The sequence below is a fragment of the Centruroides sculpturatus genome, unplaced genomic scaffold (assembly GCF_000671375.1).
Source record: "Centruroides sculpturatus isolate CEXI.00-Female unplaced genomic scaffold, Cexi_2.0 scaffold301, whole genome shotgun sequence".
Taxonomy (NCBI): Eukaryota; Metazoa; Arthropoda; class Arachnida; order Scorpiones; family Buthidae; genus Centruroides; species Centruroides sculpturatus.
The window spans coordinates 475,357-492,690 of NW_019384595.1; the positions used below are offsets into that span (position 1 = coordinate 475,357).

At 32.2% G+C, this 17,334-nt stretch overlaps 2 protein-coding genes across 3 annotated transcripts in view; one reads left to right on the forward strand and one right to left on the reverse strand.

The window, feature by feature from the left end:
- Nucleotides 1–527: 527 nt before the first annotated feature.
- LOC111624854 (nuclear pore complex protein Nup98-Nup96-like) lies at nucleotides 528–8,491 on the reverse strand. The gene is made up of 2 exons (XM_023367814.1): nucleotides 6,493–8,491; nucleotides 528–4,469 (listed from the first exon to the last, which is right to left on the reverse strand). The coding sequence occupies exons 1-2, from the start codon at nucleotides 8,380–8,382 to the stop codon at nucleotides 951–953; spliced, it is 5,409 nt and encodes a 1,802-aa protein (XP_023223582.1). The 5' UTR covers nucleotides 8,383–8,491; the 3' UTR covers nucleotides 528–950.
- LOC111624867 (zinc finger CCCH domain-containing protein 10-like) overlaps nucleotides 5,960–17,334 on the forward strand; it is an 81,924-nt gene continuing 70,549 nt past the window's right edge. Inside the window, exon 1 of one of the 2 annotated variants that reach the window (XM_023367836.1) lies at nucleotides 5,960–6,093. The gene's annotated coding sequence lies outside the window, so the exon portion shown is untranslated. The remainder of the gene's footprint in view (nucleotides 6,094–17,334) is intronic. The other variant, XM_023367835.1, reaches the window with a different exon arrangement.

Consider the following 17,334-nt stretch of genomic DNA (forward strand, 5'->3'; position numbering starts at 1 on the left):
GTTTGTAATGGTTTATAATTATGCTCATACTTTCAAGAGTCAGTGCTTGTATTAGTCTATTGCCACAATCTTCATTGGCAAAACAGTCCAGATGAGCTGATTTGAGATCAGAGATTTGACTGGATGTGAAGCTCTTGCTGAAGCTTAAAATCTTTTGTACAGTATTGTATAGCCATTAGGGGCCATACCAGCAACTTCACATCATCTCTTACCCCACCTAATGTATTGTAACCTCAACTATGACAAATAAAACTACATTTTCTGAATCAACTTGCATGGGTGTATCATAATGTCTAAAATGGCAGCAATCACAATTTGCTTATGTGAAGTCCCTTGAGTGAAATTTTAAAAGAACTTCTGTCTAGTACATAATAATGGCAGATCATTTTCATACATCTGAAATCTACACTTCACTTTCAAATACAACTTCCCTATAGATTTGATATATTATTTGACAAGGCACTATCTGCTGTTACTAAGATAAATATATAATAAGATTTATTTAACAAAAGATTTTTATTAATCATACTTTATAAGAAAATTGGAATTACACTTTTGAATCATTAACTACAAAACTCAATGTTTTAAAATATTAAGATACTAAATTTTTAGTATTTAATCACTCTTTTTGATTTGATTTGGCCATTAATGAAAATAAATGCTAACTTCATTAAGTCCACCTAATGATTGACAAAGATTATTTGCATCATGAATATTGTGTTATAACAAACATAAAATGTAATTACATATTAAAAAACAATGATTTTTATATGAATAACAAAATTTTTTCCAGAATTATAAAAACTAATATTCATCCAAAATTAACAACTGATGTAGTAAATTCTTTATTTAGTAAAATTGTTTCACAAATGGCAGCAACTATGCTTTGATAATAAAATTGTTTATTTACACCATTAATCGAATTATTTAAAGTCATGAAACATTTTTTTTCAGTCTGATTTGGTAATTGATAGCATGTATGTGTGTGTCATAGTTTGCAGTTCTTGAAGAGCATAATCTTCTGGCATTGGCAGTTTGCTCAAATATGGTGCAAGTAAATGTAATGGAGCATCATCTTTTTCTCTGTTTTTGGCTGTTTGCAACATTAATACCATTCGAAGTAATGTAGCTGTTTTCTTTGCCATTTCTGATTGGCATAATCGATCTTTTGCATTCAAGCACTTCAAACTGGACAATCTAAGACAAAGGGAAAGTATTTCTGGTTGTAGTTTTTCTAATTCATAGGCACTTATTTCATCTTTAACATTCTCCATAGTTTGAGTAATCTGAATGTAATCCAGAAATACCTGACCACCAGTATTCCAATCTAAAATTGTAATGCTCCTATCAGGATGTGCAAGTTGTTCTAAATACTCTTTCAAATAATCATATTTTTCACTTATAATGGCATCAGCTGCTAGTTTATTTATTATTATTTCATGACTTTTATTCCAATAGCCAGCTTTTAATAGATACCATGCTTCTTCATCATCTTTGTTCAAATAATGAGCCTTTACTGCTTTTGCAGAAAATATCCAACATTTTGGAATTCTCAATCTATCAATGAGAAAATTCTCTACAGTAATATCATCTTCATTTGAGTCTAAAGAAATGTAGCGGTATAAAAGATCCATAACTAAAGCTTTTCGTCTTGCCAAATCAGAAATATGTAGAGCTATAAAAACTGCCCAATGCCACAGTCCTATTGATTCCAACTGAGACGAAAAGTTACAATGAAGTGTGTCCATCAAATGCAGTGGCATGTTTTCATAACCCAACGATTGAAGTACTTGTGAAAGGAGCCAACTCAATCTATAGTCTAAATGTGAGGGAGTTGAAGTTATTGGATTTAACAGTTTATCCATTCTATAAGTCCGATCACAATATAATTTCAGTAAATGGTATGCCGTATCAAAAGGAACATTACACTCACCATTATTCATATCTGTAATAGATTCTGCAAGGAGGACAGGATTATCTTCAATGTAAGGTGGAAAGGGTGGTTGAGCATATTTTCCAGCAGGAGAAAGACCTTGAAATGCTTTATCATATTCATCAATTACTTCACTAAGACTGACATTTGAAGGACAATGATACCAAAAATGTATACTAAGAGCTCTTTTCCAGTCTAACTTTTCACAACAATTAATTAAAATCTTTGATCCTTGCCAAGTCAAAGTTCCAGCCAAAAGTGCAAAAATTTTTAATCTTGAAGCATTTATAAATTGATCTGATTTTAACTGTTCCCAAATTTCTAACTGCTTTTGAATAAGTTTTCTAGATATCATATTACAAGAAGCTTGAGCAAGTAGTAACGATAGTCTGTTATCATCTGAATGATGTGCAACATTACATGCTTCTACAATCTGATGACCTGTTAAATAGGTGAAAATAGTTGATAAATATCCATTACCAAAAATTTTGTTATTTCTAATATCTTCTTGAATTTTATTTCTTGTAGTTTCTATTAACCATGAAGAAAATGCTTCCCTTCTTGCAATTAAATGTACATAACTATTAACCGATTCCATTCCTTTATCAACTCCCAGTATATTACCCCACAATGCTACACATAATTCCCAAACATGATGGCACTGACGTGTTATATCAACATCTGAGTGTGAAGGATCTATATTCAAAACATGCTTTTTTGATGTATCTGCACAGGTGTGTAATAAATCAATCCCTGGCTTTGCAACAAATATTGGTGCCCCATTTTCAATAGTATAAGTTGAATGTGATAAATGAACATTCAGTAATTCTTCTAAATTTGTCCTGATAACATTGTCAGTATATTGATATGATGATGACATTTTCACATTCTCTATGACTAAATTCAGATGTGGAAATTCAGAATGTGAAGACATGAAAGGTGATCCCAAGAGTATGTGTTGAGAATTCAATCTTGAAGCTGTTTTAATTGAATTTCCAAGATGTACTAATTTCCACGATGGACCCCAGCCAGCACGAAATGACCTACCAGCAAAGCATCCTGCATCTGCAATCATTTTTTGATAGTTATGTAATAATGACTGTGACCATGGTAATAATTTAATTTTAGTTCCTCCTTTCCATACATGTCCTTGAACACTTCTTACTGTCTTTGAAGATATTCCACTCATTAATACAGGATGATCAGAAAGAAATTCTGGTAATTGTGCAGAAGTAGATGTTGAAGCAACACCAATAGCTTGAAATCTTGAATATTTTAATTGTGAAGGAGTTGATATTTTTTCTTCAAGTGCTAGTCTTTTATTTGGTGATTTTATACTTTCAGCATTAAAACTAAAATCACCTCTTTCAGTCATTTTTAAATCTATAGAATCATATTCATTTTCCATCTCTTCATCAAATAATGTTGCTTTCATTCCCTGGATTTTATTTAGACTTGCACCTGCAGCATGTAACAAATGATGAGTAGCAGGATACATTAAATCAGCACTTGGTTCATCATCCATTAACTCTTTTGGTAATGTCTGACCTGTAATATCCTCCATATCATCATCGTCATCATCATCATTTTCTAGTTTTTTTGACATCTGCAAATCTAACTTCTGATTTGGAAGTGATGCCAGTTGTTTAACTTCAATCTGAATAGATGTTTTCTGAGCCTGAGGTTTCACAGTACTTTCTACTTCTTCATCAGAATCTTCCAATCCATATTTTGAAAAATGATTTACCTCGAAAGTCCATGATCCAGTTTCTGGATGATATTCTACAAACTTTGCTCCTAAGGTAAGAGTAGCTTTCTTTACTTTTTCTTCAAATTTCATCAATTTTAATCTTTTAACATCTCTTATTGGCTCTTCCGTGATTTTGTCACTTGGCCACACACATTCAAGGGTAACCTTAGCTTTTTTATTAAGACCTTGTCCAACCGGAGGCCTACAGTTATCATCAGGATATACCATAATCATCCTTCTTCCAAAGTGAACTATCTTATCTAAATGAAGGCCGGTAACATTTGTTTTTCCTGGGAAAAACACACTTCCATATCCTCGTCGGCCAATAATTAGATTTTCGACAATACAATTACCACTTTCATCTGTCAGGATGGCCAAATCTTCAAAAGGCGGAACAGTATAATATTCATTTCTACTTAAATTCATGCCAGCAACAGAAGATTTCAAATGCTCCTTATAACATTTTTCATTTTTTAAAAGTAGAACTTGATTAAACCCTGTTTCTGGATATTTCTTCCATGTTAAAGAATTGTAACAGTTCACATTTTCATTTGTAATACTTAACACATGTCGCTTGATGGAATTTTCAAAACAAATTTGTCCTGAAATAGACTTCATTACAGGATTTATATATTCACCAAATGTTGCAGTGTCTTGACTAATTTTTAAGTTTTTCTTATCCGAAGTTTCCATTGATTTTGCTGTGTGTAAATCTATAAATAAGTACGACGACACAAAAGTAAAACTGCATATAACAAAATCCCTCCAAAAACCGGTAGTTAACCGTTACTGCCGTCTGACCGCACATTTTTGTGCGTCCAAATTTTATAGCCTAATTTCCGCCAAATTTTTCTAATTTAAAATAGCAATTCAAAAATATATTATTTTTTGTTTTATTAAAAGTTAACTAAATATAATATCCTTAAAATAATAATGATTATTATTCAAATATCATTCCAAAAATTTTTTTAAAAACGAAAACTATATAGCTTTTTAGATGGTCGGATGGTCGCGAGAGGTTAAGAAATATTTTATCCGTTCAACTCGTCTCCCCCAAGATTAAATCTTGAGTGCACCACTGACGAGGAAAATCTGCCAAGCGGTAGTGTCTCCAGAAAGGACTTTTCTACGAGAAACTGGCTTCTATTTAACTATATAAGACACGTGAAGAAAACCCGGAAAATTCCACGTGGCAGCCGTTGTTCTCAAGCACTGTCAAGATACGTTTTAATTGTAAACAGTATAAGGGTTAATGTGTTGCTACTGAATTCCTAAATCTGGAATGTTGTTTCAATACCGCTCATTGTATTCCATAGTATACTAATGTACAATAGTATTGTACTGTATATTGTATAATAATTGCCCGCATTTGTACATCGAAGTACTTGTATGTCTACTGTAATTGTAATTGTTTCTTCTAAACTATTGATCCGGGTCCCCAGAGCGGTAAGCTGCCATCTAGACCACTCGGCCATCCCGCCTAGTTGTTGGTACCTTAACTGAGTTACAGAGCATGTCTATAGGAGCAAAAAAGTCAAAGGAATCATGCCTCTGAATGTGACCCTTCACGAGATATAGCTTCCCGAAATCAGCAGCACGCAATCGTAAATCGCGCCGCGCGGTCTGCTAAGACCAGCACTTCCATTGAGAAAATCGGATGACGGCTGCGATAAAAAAATCAAACCGGTTTTAAATTCAAACCATCGTGTGCAGCGTGACAATCACAAACATCGTATCAATCTCATGTATCTCGTGCTCCCTTTGGACACGTTCATTTGTTCCTTGCAGTTTAATCGCAAACGTCTACCGCATCGTATGCATCGTGCCACTCGCATTCTATTCGTAGATTATAAAAGAGTAGGCCATAATCCTTTTCTGCCTTTTGCGGCGAAAAAAGGAAATCTGGTGATAAAGTTGCAGTTAACGAATATGCTTTTTAATCACCTAACACGAGTTCAGCCAGGTCCACAACGAGAATGATTGATGATGAGGGACAGGGATCGACATATCCGCGACAGAACAGACTATCCGCGAAAAATTAATGGAGCCGCTCGCACGGATTCGATCTTAGATTCCCAGAGCGGCATACCTTAATCGCCTCAGTCCGCTGGCTGACCTTATATTTTCATGCTAAATTTTCTGAAAGATTTTCAATAATAAATAAATTTAAGGGGAAATATTATTCCGTTTTTTAATAAAGTTAACCGGATATTTATGACATATTCAGAGGATAAATCAAGAGAGAAAAGTATTTCAAAATTATCTGGCAGTACTGTAAAGACGAAATTAAAGTTGACTGTGTTGTTTGCGCAATAGTAGATTTTAGGCTAGTGATTTAATGTAATTTTATCATAAAAAAAAGACTTTTGAAACCACAAGTGTCATTGTGTACGGATAAATTTTAAATCAGGTAAAATTGACTTTTGTTTAATATGATTTTTCTTTAAGTGTCTAAGATGAGATTGATATGTAGTGTAAGTCATCCATTATATGGTTTGATTTTCGGAGTGAATCCGCCATTTTCTTCTTTGTTCTCAAGAGATATATTTCCGATTAAGTTAAATTTTAATAAAATTTCAATAGAAATTGAAGTTATATTGCTGTTAAATTTATATTACGTAACGATACTAAACGAAGATAACTTCGTTGTGAAGTTTACTGTTTTGAAGCGAAGCGATGTCACGAAAGTAAATAGCCTTTTAAAAACCGTAATAAATACAAACTTTTATCATTTATCCCTTGAATAAACATTTGGTTAGAATATAAAATTAAATATGAAATTGGTTGTTCTGTATAGAANAGAAAATGCTTCCCTTCTTGCAATTAAATGTACATAACTATTAACCGATTCCATTCCTTTATCAACTCCCAGTATATTACCCCACAATGCTACACATAATTCCCAAACATGATGGCACTGACGTGTTATATCAACATCTGAGTGTGAAGGATCTATATTCAAAACATGCTTTTTTGATGTATCTGCACAGGTGTGTAATAAATCAATCCCTGGCTTTGCAACAAATATTGGTGCCCCATTTTCAATAGTATAAGTTGAATGTGATAAATGAACATTCAGTAATTCTTCTAAATTTGTCCTGATAACATTGTCAGTATATTGATATGATGATGACATTTTCACATTCTCTATGACTAAATTCAGATGTGGAAATTCAGAATGTGAAGACATGAAAGGTGATCCCAAGAGTATGTGTTGAGAATTCAATCTTGAAGCTGTTTTAATTGAATTTCCAAGATGTACTAATTTCCACGATGGACCCCAGCCAGCACGAAATGACCTACCAGCAAAGCATCCTGCATCTGCAATCATTTTTTGATAGTTATGTAATAATGACTGTGACCATGGTAATAATTTAATTTTAGTTCCTCCTTTCCATACATGTCCTTGAACACTTCTTACTGTCTTTGAAGATATTCCACTCATTAATACAGGATGATCAGAAAGAAATTCTGGTAATTGTGCAGAAGTAGATGTTGAAGCAACACCAATAGCTTGAAATCTTGAATATTTTAATTGTGAAGGAGTTGATATTTTTTCTTCAAGTGCTAGTCTTTTATTTGGTGATTTTATACTTTCAGCATTAAAACTAAAATCACCTCTTTCAGTCATTTTTAAATCTATAGAATCATATTCATTTTCCATCTCTTCATCAAATAATGTTGCTTTCATTCCTTGGATTTTATTTAGACTTGCACCTGCAGCATGTAACAAATGATGAGTAGCAGGATACATTAAATCAGCACTTGGTTCATCATCCATTAACTCTTTTGGTAATGTCTGACCTGTAATATCCTCCATATCATCATCGTCATCATCATCATTTTCTAGTTTTTTTGACATCTGCAAATCTAACTTCTGATTTGGAAGTGATGCCAGTTGTTTAACTTCAATCTGAATAGATGTTTTCTGAGCCTGAGGTTTCACAGTACTTTCTACTTCTTCATCAGAATCTTCCAATCCATATTTTGAAAAATGATTTACCTCGAAAGTCCATGATCCAGTTTCTGGATGATATTCTACAAACTTTGCTCCTAAGGTAAGAGTAGCTTTCTTTACTTTTTCTTCAAATTTCATCAATTTTAATCTTTTAACATCTCTTATTGGCTCTTCCGTGATTTTGTCACTTGGCCACACACACTCAAGGGTAACCTTAGCTTTTTTATTAAGACCTTGTCCAACCGGAGGCCTACAGTTATCATCAGGATATACCATAATCATCCTTCTTCCAAAGTGAACTATCTTATCTAAATGAAGGCCGGTAACATTTGTTTTTCCTGGGAAAAACACACTTCCATATCCTCGTCGGCCAATAATTAGATTTTCGACAATACAATTACCACTTTCATCTGTCAGGATGGCCAAATCTTCAAAAGGCGGAACAGTATAATATTCATTTCTACTTAAATTCATGCCAGCAACAGAAGATTTCAAATGCTCCTTATAACATTTTTCATTTTTTAAAAGTAGAACTTGATTAAACCCTGTTTCTGGATATTTCTTCCATGTTAAAGAATTGTAACAGTTCACATTTTCATTTGTAATACTTAACACATGTCGCTTGATGGAATTTTCAAAACAAATTTGTCCTGAAATAGACTTCATTACAGGATTTATATATTCACCAAATGTTGCAGTGTCTTGACTAATTTTTAAGTTTTTCTTATCCGAAGTTTCCATTGATTTTGCTGTGTGTAAATCTATAAATAAGTACGACGACACAAAAGTAAAACTGCATATAACAAAATCCCTCCAAAAACCGGTAGTTAACCGTTACTGCCGTCTGACCGCACATTTTTGTGCGTCCAAATTTTATAGCCTAATTTCCGCCAAATTTTCTAATTTAAAATAGCAATTCAAAAATATATTATTTTTTGTTTTATTAATTAAATATATAAATTATAAAAGTCGAAATTTATATAATTAGGATATGCAAATGAATAAAACTATACAAATATAACCCCCTCAAATCCAACTGTATGCGAGGGGACATAACTGCTTAGTGGTCCTATGCAGGCTAACTATGGTGATGGCTGGAGAAAGATCTGGTGACCTACTATGGTATTCCTTGCCAACAAAATCGTATGGATTGATAAAACTTGAATGCTATAAATATAGTACCTTAAAGTGGGACCCCTAGGCTGGATGGTACTTTTTTGGTGACTAGGGAGGAGCAAAGGTCGACACTGAGTAACCTGATAAATTATGACATCAATGGGGTAATCCTAAGGGGGGCCCACTGGCTGATGCAACCCCTACTGAAAGGTGTGGCCTGTGTTTTGAAGGAAGGAAAATGCTAAAAATTGACACATGGAATGTCCAAAGTATGATGGAACCTCTCTTAACGAGCACCTCTCATAATGAGTAATTCGCATAAGGATTGACAAGAAGAGGGGAAATCCTGGATTGGGATTGTGCACATGCTACATGGGTCTGTGTTTAGCACTTGTTCTGCTAGCATTTTAGTGTCGCTTGTGATCACACATTTTTCCAAACTTATATTCAGACATATTACATATAAATATCAACAACCATAGCCCAATTCCAAATTAAATTCCGTAAATGTCTAAATTAAAAATTATTTATTTATAATTATTAAAATTAATACAAGATGGGAGCATAACTGCCTACCTGTAGTCAAATTAATTAATTTCTAATATTTAATTACAACCTTTACATAGCCCAAGAGTTTGGCATATTACAGTGGTGCCTCGAATAACGGATGCTGCGAACAACAGACTTTCTGTTTGGACGTTACGTGACTTGAGCAACGGACTGGCTTCGAACAACGGACTTTCCGTTCGGCAGTTACGTGAGGCGAACAACGGTCTTTCTGCAAACAAGAGCGAATGATGTTTCCACTCTTTTGCCATTGCCAATGACAATCTGCTATTTTTATAATATATTAGTATTATTAAAATATATTATTAGTATATCTGAAGTATAGAGCTCCCGTTGAGATTCAGCTTGCTCCCTTGTTTATTACGTACATCACCTCAGTGCAGGGTATTTACATTTATTCAAGTGTTGTGAAAATCTTGGCTTCTAAATAAACAGAAAGGTGATTTCAATTGAAACAAAGCAAGACATCATCAGAAGGAGTGAAAGTTGACAAAAAGTTCCTTGTCAAATGGGGATAGGTTCAGGAGTTTACCAGCACTCATTATCCAAACAGAGCTGAGGCCAACAGGATAATGATCTCTACAATAATACCCTTGCCCGTCATTTCCGACAGGTATTGAAGAAGAGAGAGAAACAGACCACCTTGGATATGTTTTTCAAGAAGCCAGCTGCCAAAAAACAAAGGATGAAACAAGAGGAGATGACCCTGCAAGCTCTGGTAGCCTCTTCTGAATCTGACTTTGATTAAAAATAATAAAAAGAGACCAATGTGTAAAAAGTCTATATCTGTATGAAAGTGTAAAGAAAGTGTTCCTCCACCTCCTCTTCACACCTGACTACCCGGCATAATTGGTGACTGCTCCATTTTCATTTTTTTTTATAGTACGGTACGGTTATTTCATGCCGCGGAACGAATTATATGTTTTAACATGTATTTCAATGGGAAAATGCATTTCGTATAACGGACTTTTCACTTAACGGACGTGCACCTGGAAGGGATTAAGTATGTTATACGAGGCACCACTGTATTTGGCATGTTTATCAGACATATTTCAGTTTTTTTTCCCTCTGTAAATCGAATTCACATTCCAGGTTGGTTCATTTCACACTAGAAGAAAAGATAAAGATGATTCTTGCTCTTTAACAATGTATATTGTATAATTTTCTTTGACTAAACATTATACATAAAATATTTGAGTATTGTTTTTCAGCATGGAATGCATTATCATATTTCACATTAATTTATATGGAAAAAATTGTTTCGCTTAATGAGTGTTTCACATTAGAAGTAAGATTCTGGAATAAATTATGCTCGTTAAGCAAGTTCCACTGTATGAACCTGGGCAAATTAGATGTTATCAAGCAGGAGATGATCAGATTAAAGCTTGATTTACTCTGTGTTAGTGAAATAATGTGGATAGGAAGTGGACAGGATATCAACTATCTACTACTACAGAAATGATTCTGCCAGGAGAAAAGGAGTAGCTTTCATAGTAACAAAGAAAATAGCAAGATCTGTTGAGTGTTTTAGAACTATAAATGACTATACTGACCATCCGTATTAATGGGAAGCTTCATCATACTATGGTAATGCAAGTATATGCCCCACCACTGATGCCTCCCTAGAGGAGTTGGATGATTTCTACTCAAAAATTCAAAAGTCACTACAAGAAAAACCAAGAAAAGACATTGTCGTCATCACAGCAACTTTAATGCAAAAGTGGGAAACAAACTGGAACCAAGAGACTTAGTTCTGGTATAATCAAATCAAATATTTTTGCTTTTACTTTTGCTATTGTAAACATAAATAAATTATACAACTCATTAATATACTAGATATATGTTCTTGAATAGAATGTTTCTATTAAGTTATGTTTACCCATAGCTTTTATTTAAAATTATTAATTGTACGTAAAACTAAACAAAATCCAGTTGTCACGAGACATTTTATTNGCACCACTGTATTTGGCATGTTTATCAGACATATTTCAGTTTTTTTTCCCTCTGTAAATCGAATTCACATTCCAGGTTGGTTCATTTCACACTAGAAGAAAAGATAAAGATGATTCTTGCTCTTTAACAATGTATATTGTATAATTTTCTTTGACTAAACATTATACATAAAATATTTGAGTATTGTTTTTCAGCATGGAATGCATTATCATATTTCACATTAATTTATATGGAAAAAATTGTTTCGCTTAATGAGTGTTTCACATTAGAAGTAAGATTCTGGAATAAATTATGCTCGTTAAGCAAGTTCCACTGTATGAACCTGGGCAAATTAGATGTTATCAAGCAGGAGATGATCAGATTAAAGCTTGATTTACTCTGTGTTAGTGAAATAATGTGGATAGGAAGTGGACAGGATATCAACTATCTACTACTACAGAAATGATTCTGCCAGGAGAAAAGGAGTAGCTTTCATAGTAACAAAGAAAATAGCAAGATCTGTTGAGTGTTTTAGAACTATAAATGACTATACTGACCATCCGTATTAATGGGAAGCTTCATCATACTATGGTAATGCAAGTATATGCCCCACCACTGATGCCTCCCTAGAGGAGTTGGATGATTTCTACTCAAAAATTCAAAAGTCACTACAAGAAAAACCAAGAAAAGACATTGTCGTCATCACAGCAACTTTAATGCAAAAGTGGGAAACAAACTGAAACCAAGAGACTTAGTTCTGGTATAATCAAATCAAATATTTTTGCTTTTACTTTTGCTATTGTAAACATAAATAAATTATACAACTCATTAATATACTAGATATATGTTCTTGAATAGAATGTTTCTATTAAGTTATGTTTACCCATAGCTTTTATTTAAAATTATTAATTGTACGTAAAACTAAACAAAATCCAGTTGTCACGAGACATTTTATTTGAAATCTCTGTAAATCATTAAAAATTCAATTAGATTATTAAATTCTATAGAGAACAACCAATTTCATATTTAATTTTATATTCTAACCAAATGTTTATTCAGGGGATAAATGATAAAAGTTTGTATTTATTAAGGTTTTTAAAAGGCTATTTACTTTTGTGACATCGCTTCGCTTCAAAACAGTAAACTTCACAATGAAGTTATCTTGTTTAGTATCATTATGTAATATAAATTTAATAGCAATATAATTTCAATTTCTATTGAAATTTTATTAAAATTTAACCTTTTATTCCAGTATCGAATCCTTTCCTTTTATCAAGTGTTTTTGAATTTGTTCATAATCCTTCTTCAGGTTTTCCAAATTGAATATAAAAATTTTATGCATGTGTTCTAATTATTCAAATCCATTGTTCAATCAATATGATCAATTTGTAAAGTCTGAAGAAGGGTTATGAATGAACTTGCTAAAAGGAAAGGATTTAATACTGGAATGAAAGGTGAGTTAGCCTACTTGAAATTAGTTATTCTCCAGTGTGTTTAAACAAATGAATTTATTTTTAAATATCTATTTGCATGTATTAGAATTAATTTTTGTTATAAAGTTAATAGACACCCACGATTGCCGTAAATAATCAAGCTATAATTTAGAAATATTAATTATGAAGTACAAATAAATTTGGCAACAGAGGGTGGCATTAAGTGCCATCTTGTATTAAATTTAATAATTATAATAATTAATTAATTAATTTAGAATAAACTGAATAATTTAGATAAACTAAAGCCTGATTATTTATAATCGTGGGTGTCTATTTGCTAAGTATTGGGTTTTGGTAGATGTTTATATCTGTTATAAAGTTAAATAAAATATTTTAATTAACTAATAAAATACAAAAAAATATTACAAATATATTTAAACATCTGTTAATAATTATTAAGAAAATTTATGCTAGAGTTAATTTCTGAAATTTTTTACATTGGTAGTCAATTAGTATGATGTGCAGCTAGAAAATATTTATTTTTGCACCTGCATGTCATATCAATTGTCCTAATAATCTTTAGAGTCAATTGAAATAACAACTTTAAGTCTAAAGTGGGTGAATTGATTACATAATTCAGCATGATTCATTTATATTTAATTGAGTGTGATTACAACTTTATCTTCTTGTTCATATTACAATGTTTTTATCATATCAACAATTTTTAAATGTTTTGACTGGTTAGTGTTAAACTAAGAGAGACTCTAGTGGATTACAGTGTAATTTTCATTCTACTTGCATGACTTTGTATCAATAGGTTAAAAATTATATTTTTTTTAACTGGATGTAGAATATGTCTGATCATGTGTACGAGAATTAAGGGAAATGAAAGCAGAAAGCATGAAATTAATCGGGAAATTTTCAGTAGTAGAATATTACAGAAATAGTTCAAAACATTACAAGCTACAACCAACAGACTGCCGAAAATCTATCGGGCTAGTTTTATGCTAATTATTAAATAAATTACGTAATCAATTTGGTACTAGAGGTAAGCGTTAGGCGCCATCTCTTATTAATATTAATAATTATAAATAATTTTAATTAATTTAAATAATTTGGAACCGCTGGGAGAAAAAATCGGCCCGGAGCGGGACTCGAACCCACAACTCCTGCTTACCGTGCAGATGCGTTGCCAGTTACGCTACCCGGACCTCCGATCCGATCTCCTCTTCCAGCGTATATAATCTAACTACTTAACCATCGACGGTTATTACAACGCCGGCTGGGGACACATTCAGTGCCCACGTCCTACTTCCCATAAGGCTCTCAACCGGCCATCGCAAGCCCCGGCAAGGCGTAATATANTTGCGATGGCCGGTTGAGAGCCTTATGGGAAGTAGGACGTGGGCACTGAATGTGTCCCCAGCCGGCGTTGTAATAACCGTCGATGGTTAAGTAGTTAGATTATATACGCTGGAAGAGGAGATCGGATCGGAGGTCCGGGTAGCGTAACTGGCAACGCATCTGCACGGTAAGCAGGAGTTGTGGGTTCGAGTCCCGCTCCGGGCCGATTTTTTCTCCCAGCGGTTCCAAATTATTTAAATTAATTAAAATTATTTATAATTATTAATATTAATAAGAGATGGCGCCTAACGCTTACCTCTAGTACCAAATTGATTACGTAATTTATTTAATAATTAGCATAAAACTAGCCCGATAGATTTTCGGCAGTCTGTTGGTTGTAGCTGCATAAAACTAGCCCGATAGATTTTCGGCAGTCTGTTGGTTGTAGCTATATTATATATCGGGTTGGAGATGTTTGTATAAACATTACAAGAAAGTGGAGTAGTCTTTTGATAAGCTAAAGGCATTAATTGGAGAAATTTTCTAAAATTTAGGAAGATCATATGTTTTAAAAGTAAAATTGGAATGTTCAATATCTAAATGCTTGGTTTAAAGAAAGAAAGAATTAAGTGTGCATACATGTTATGATTGGGACATATATATGATGGATAATTTGAATTGGTCACTTTACCATGATTTAAATTTTTACAAGAAACTGAAACCAAAACCAAGCTTTAAAAACTGAAAAAGAAAATCTGTTTCAGCAGGCCCATTTATAGGAAAAAAATGAAGATCTCTGAAAGTAATTAAAAATGTTCATCAGGTTATTATACATTTCCATAAATTCAATGCTATTACTCAAAGAATTTTTTTAAAAAAGAACATATTCAAGTTCAAAAAATAAAATGTAACATAATGACGAAATATGACAATAAGAATTTTTTAAAAATATACATATATTGCATGGCAAGCAATGATACTGTTGACTGTAGCAAAAGTTGTATATATACAACTTTCCGTAATACTAGATGGACTAGAAAAAATTATAAATGTTGTAACACACAAATTAATAACTAATGATTGAGGTGATAAAATTTACAACATTGTGTTAAATTTTGTTACAGTCAAAGGTATCATTGCTTGCCATGCTTGTGATAGGTTACTATTTTCTTTACTAAAAAGGAAAGAAAAGTTGACTCATCCACTTCTCTTTTGACTTCTGAATTTACCACTATCTCGATATTTCATGATCATATTGTGGACAGCAGTCTTGCTCATATTCGCATTTCTGTTTATTTTGTTATAAGAAAAGAATCCTTTCTTACATAAAGTCACTATTTGTGCTCTGTGAATATCGTGCAGTATTTTTGTTTTACTATAGAGAAGATAAGTATTAAACCTCTCAGCATAAAAACCAGAAGACAACTAACACTCTTATGTTTCCTTTCACTCAGTGAACATGTGCCACTGTCATGTTATGTAATTGAGCAATAAGAAAAGAATATGATGCAATCAACAGAAATATAACACAGGTAGTCTTAAAGTTTTGCAAATGACTGAAAAATGAAATATTCATTCATTTCCTGCATAGAAAGTTTGCAAATTAATGAACTGCTTTAAAAACTTTTTTCAATTGTCTTGATTAAATAGTTAAATAGACATTTTTATCAATACTTTATAAATTTTAGTTTTTGTTTCTTTTTTATACTTTTTCATAGCTATATTTCAACATTGTTTTAAAATTCATTATAAAATAAAAAATAACAAAAATATGGTCATATTTTGATAAAGAAAAAAATAATGAGAAGGTTAGTCATAAATCCTAAAAAATTGCACAATTATCTTTGTAAAGAAATTTTGGAGTTTTAGATGTTAAGTCTGTGCCTCGTTAAAAATAAGTCATCTAGTTGCATGGTGTTGTTGATGACATCTGTTATGTTCAGCTTCAATTTTATATCCATTAATCAACATATTACGTCAAGTTTATAATCCTATATTCTATCATATGGTTGAACTTGCACAAATTAAAGTATTCTATTAATTTTAATATTTCTTACATTAGCAGTTTAGTGTTAGATCAATTTGTCACAATTTATCAGCAAATTATGATTTAATATTCTAATTGAAATATTCTAATTAAACTGTACAAATCATTAAATCATAATTTGTACAGTTTAATTAGATATTTCAAACTATGTAGTAATAATTATAATTCATTTGTAAAGTGTTTTATTTTGTGTGAAACTATTTTTGGGGAAGTTTTGTATGTGAAATTTATTCTGGGAAAATTTTCGGTTTTGAAAATATTCTTCACTCCTGTTTTTAATGTTGTTAGGAAGTGTAGAAAATAATGAAAGTAAATTTGTAAAAAATGAGCAACAATATTGTCACAATGCTCTCAATTTTAGTAATACCTTGTTCCTGTACATCATACTTTTCTGTTGACAATGGAGTCATGACAGTCATCTGTCTAACTCTGTTAGGGAGAAAATTTTTGAATTGAAATAACATGACTTACTTCTGGTTTGTCATTTTATTATATATAGTTAATTGTGGTCTCCTGCCCCTAAGCTTTTTACATATGGTCTTGAATTTCATCTGTCTAACTTTGTTCTTGAGATAAGGAAGGACAGACAGCTGAATGCCAGTGGAATAGTTCTACTACAATTTTTGAAAATTGCAGCTCAATTTGAAATTTCTCTTTTGCAAAGAAGGAATGAGATTGCATTATATTTTGCATTTTTAAATATTACTTAAGTTAATAATCTTTCTTTTCTATTAATAAAACACACCTTTAATAATCCAGCTAATAAAAATTAATAATATAATAACGTTTTCGATTGTTTCTTAACAATCTTCTTCAGTTACCATAACATAGAATAAAATCGAACACAAAAAAGAACGTAAATACGAAATTAAAATATAAATAACGGAAAAGTAGATAAAATAAACGAAAAATAAAAATTAATCCGAAAAAATGTCCCTTAACAAATAAAAATAAATAAAGTCATTAATTCTTGTAAAAGGATCGCCATGCGGTAGGTAAAGAGTCCGCATCTCTATGGTTGATGCAACCAGTTTTCTTGTGTGCCTTAAAGATCTCTAATTTCTCCAGATATTTCATTGTATGTAAATTTGTCGTAGGTTTAATAATTTCCGCCCAATCCCAATGGACTTGAATGTCGTGTTGCGTTGCGTAAGACGAGAGCACGGTGTTGTCAAGTTTCTTATTAATCGTATATTTATGCTCTTTGATACATTGTTGTAAGTTGCGCATTGTTGCGCCTACGTAGACAAGATC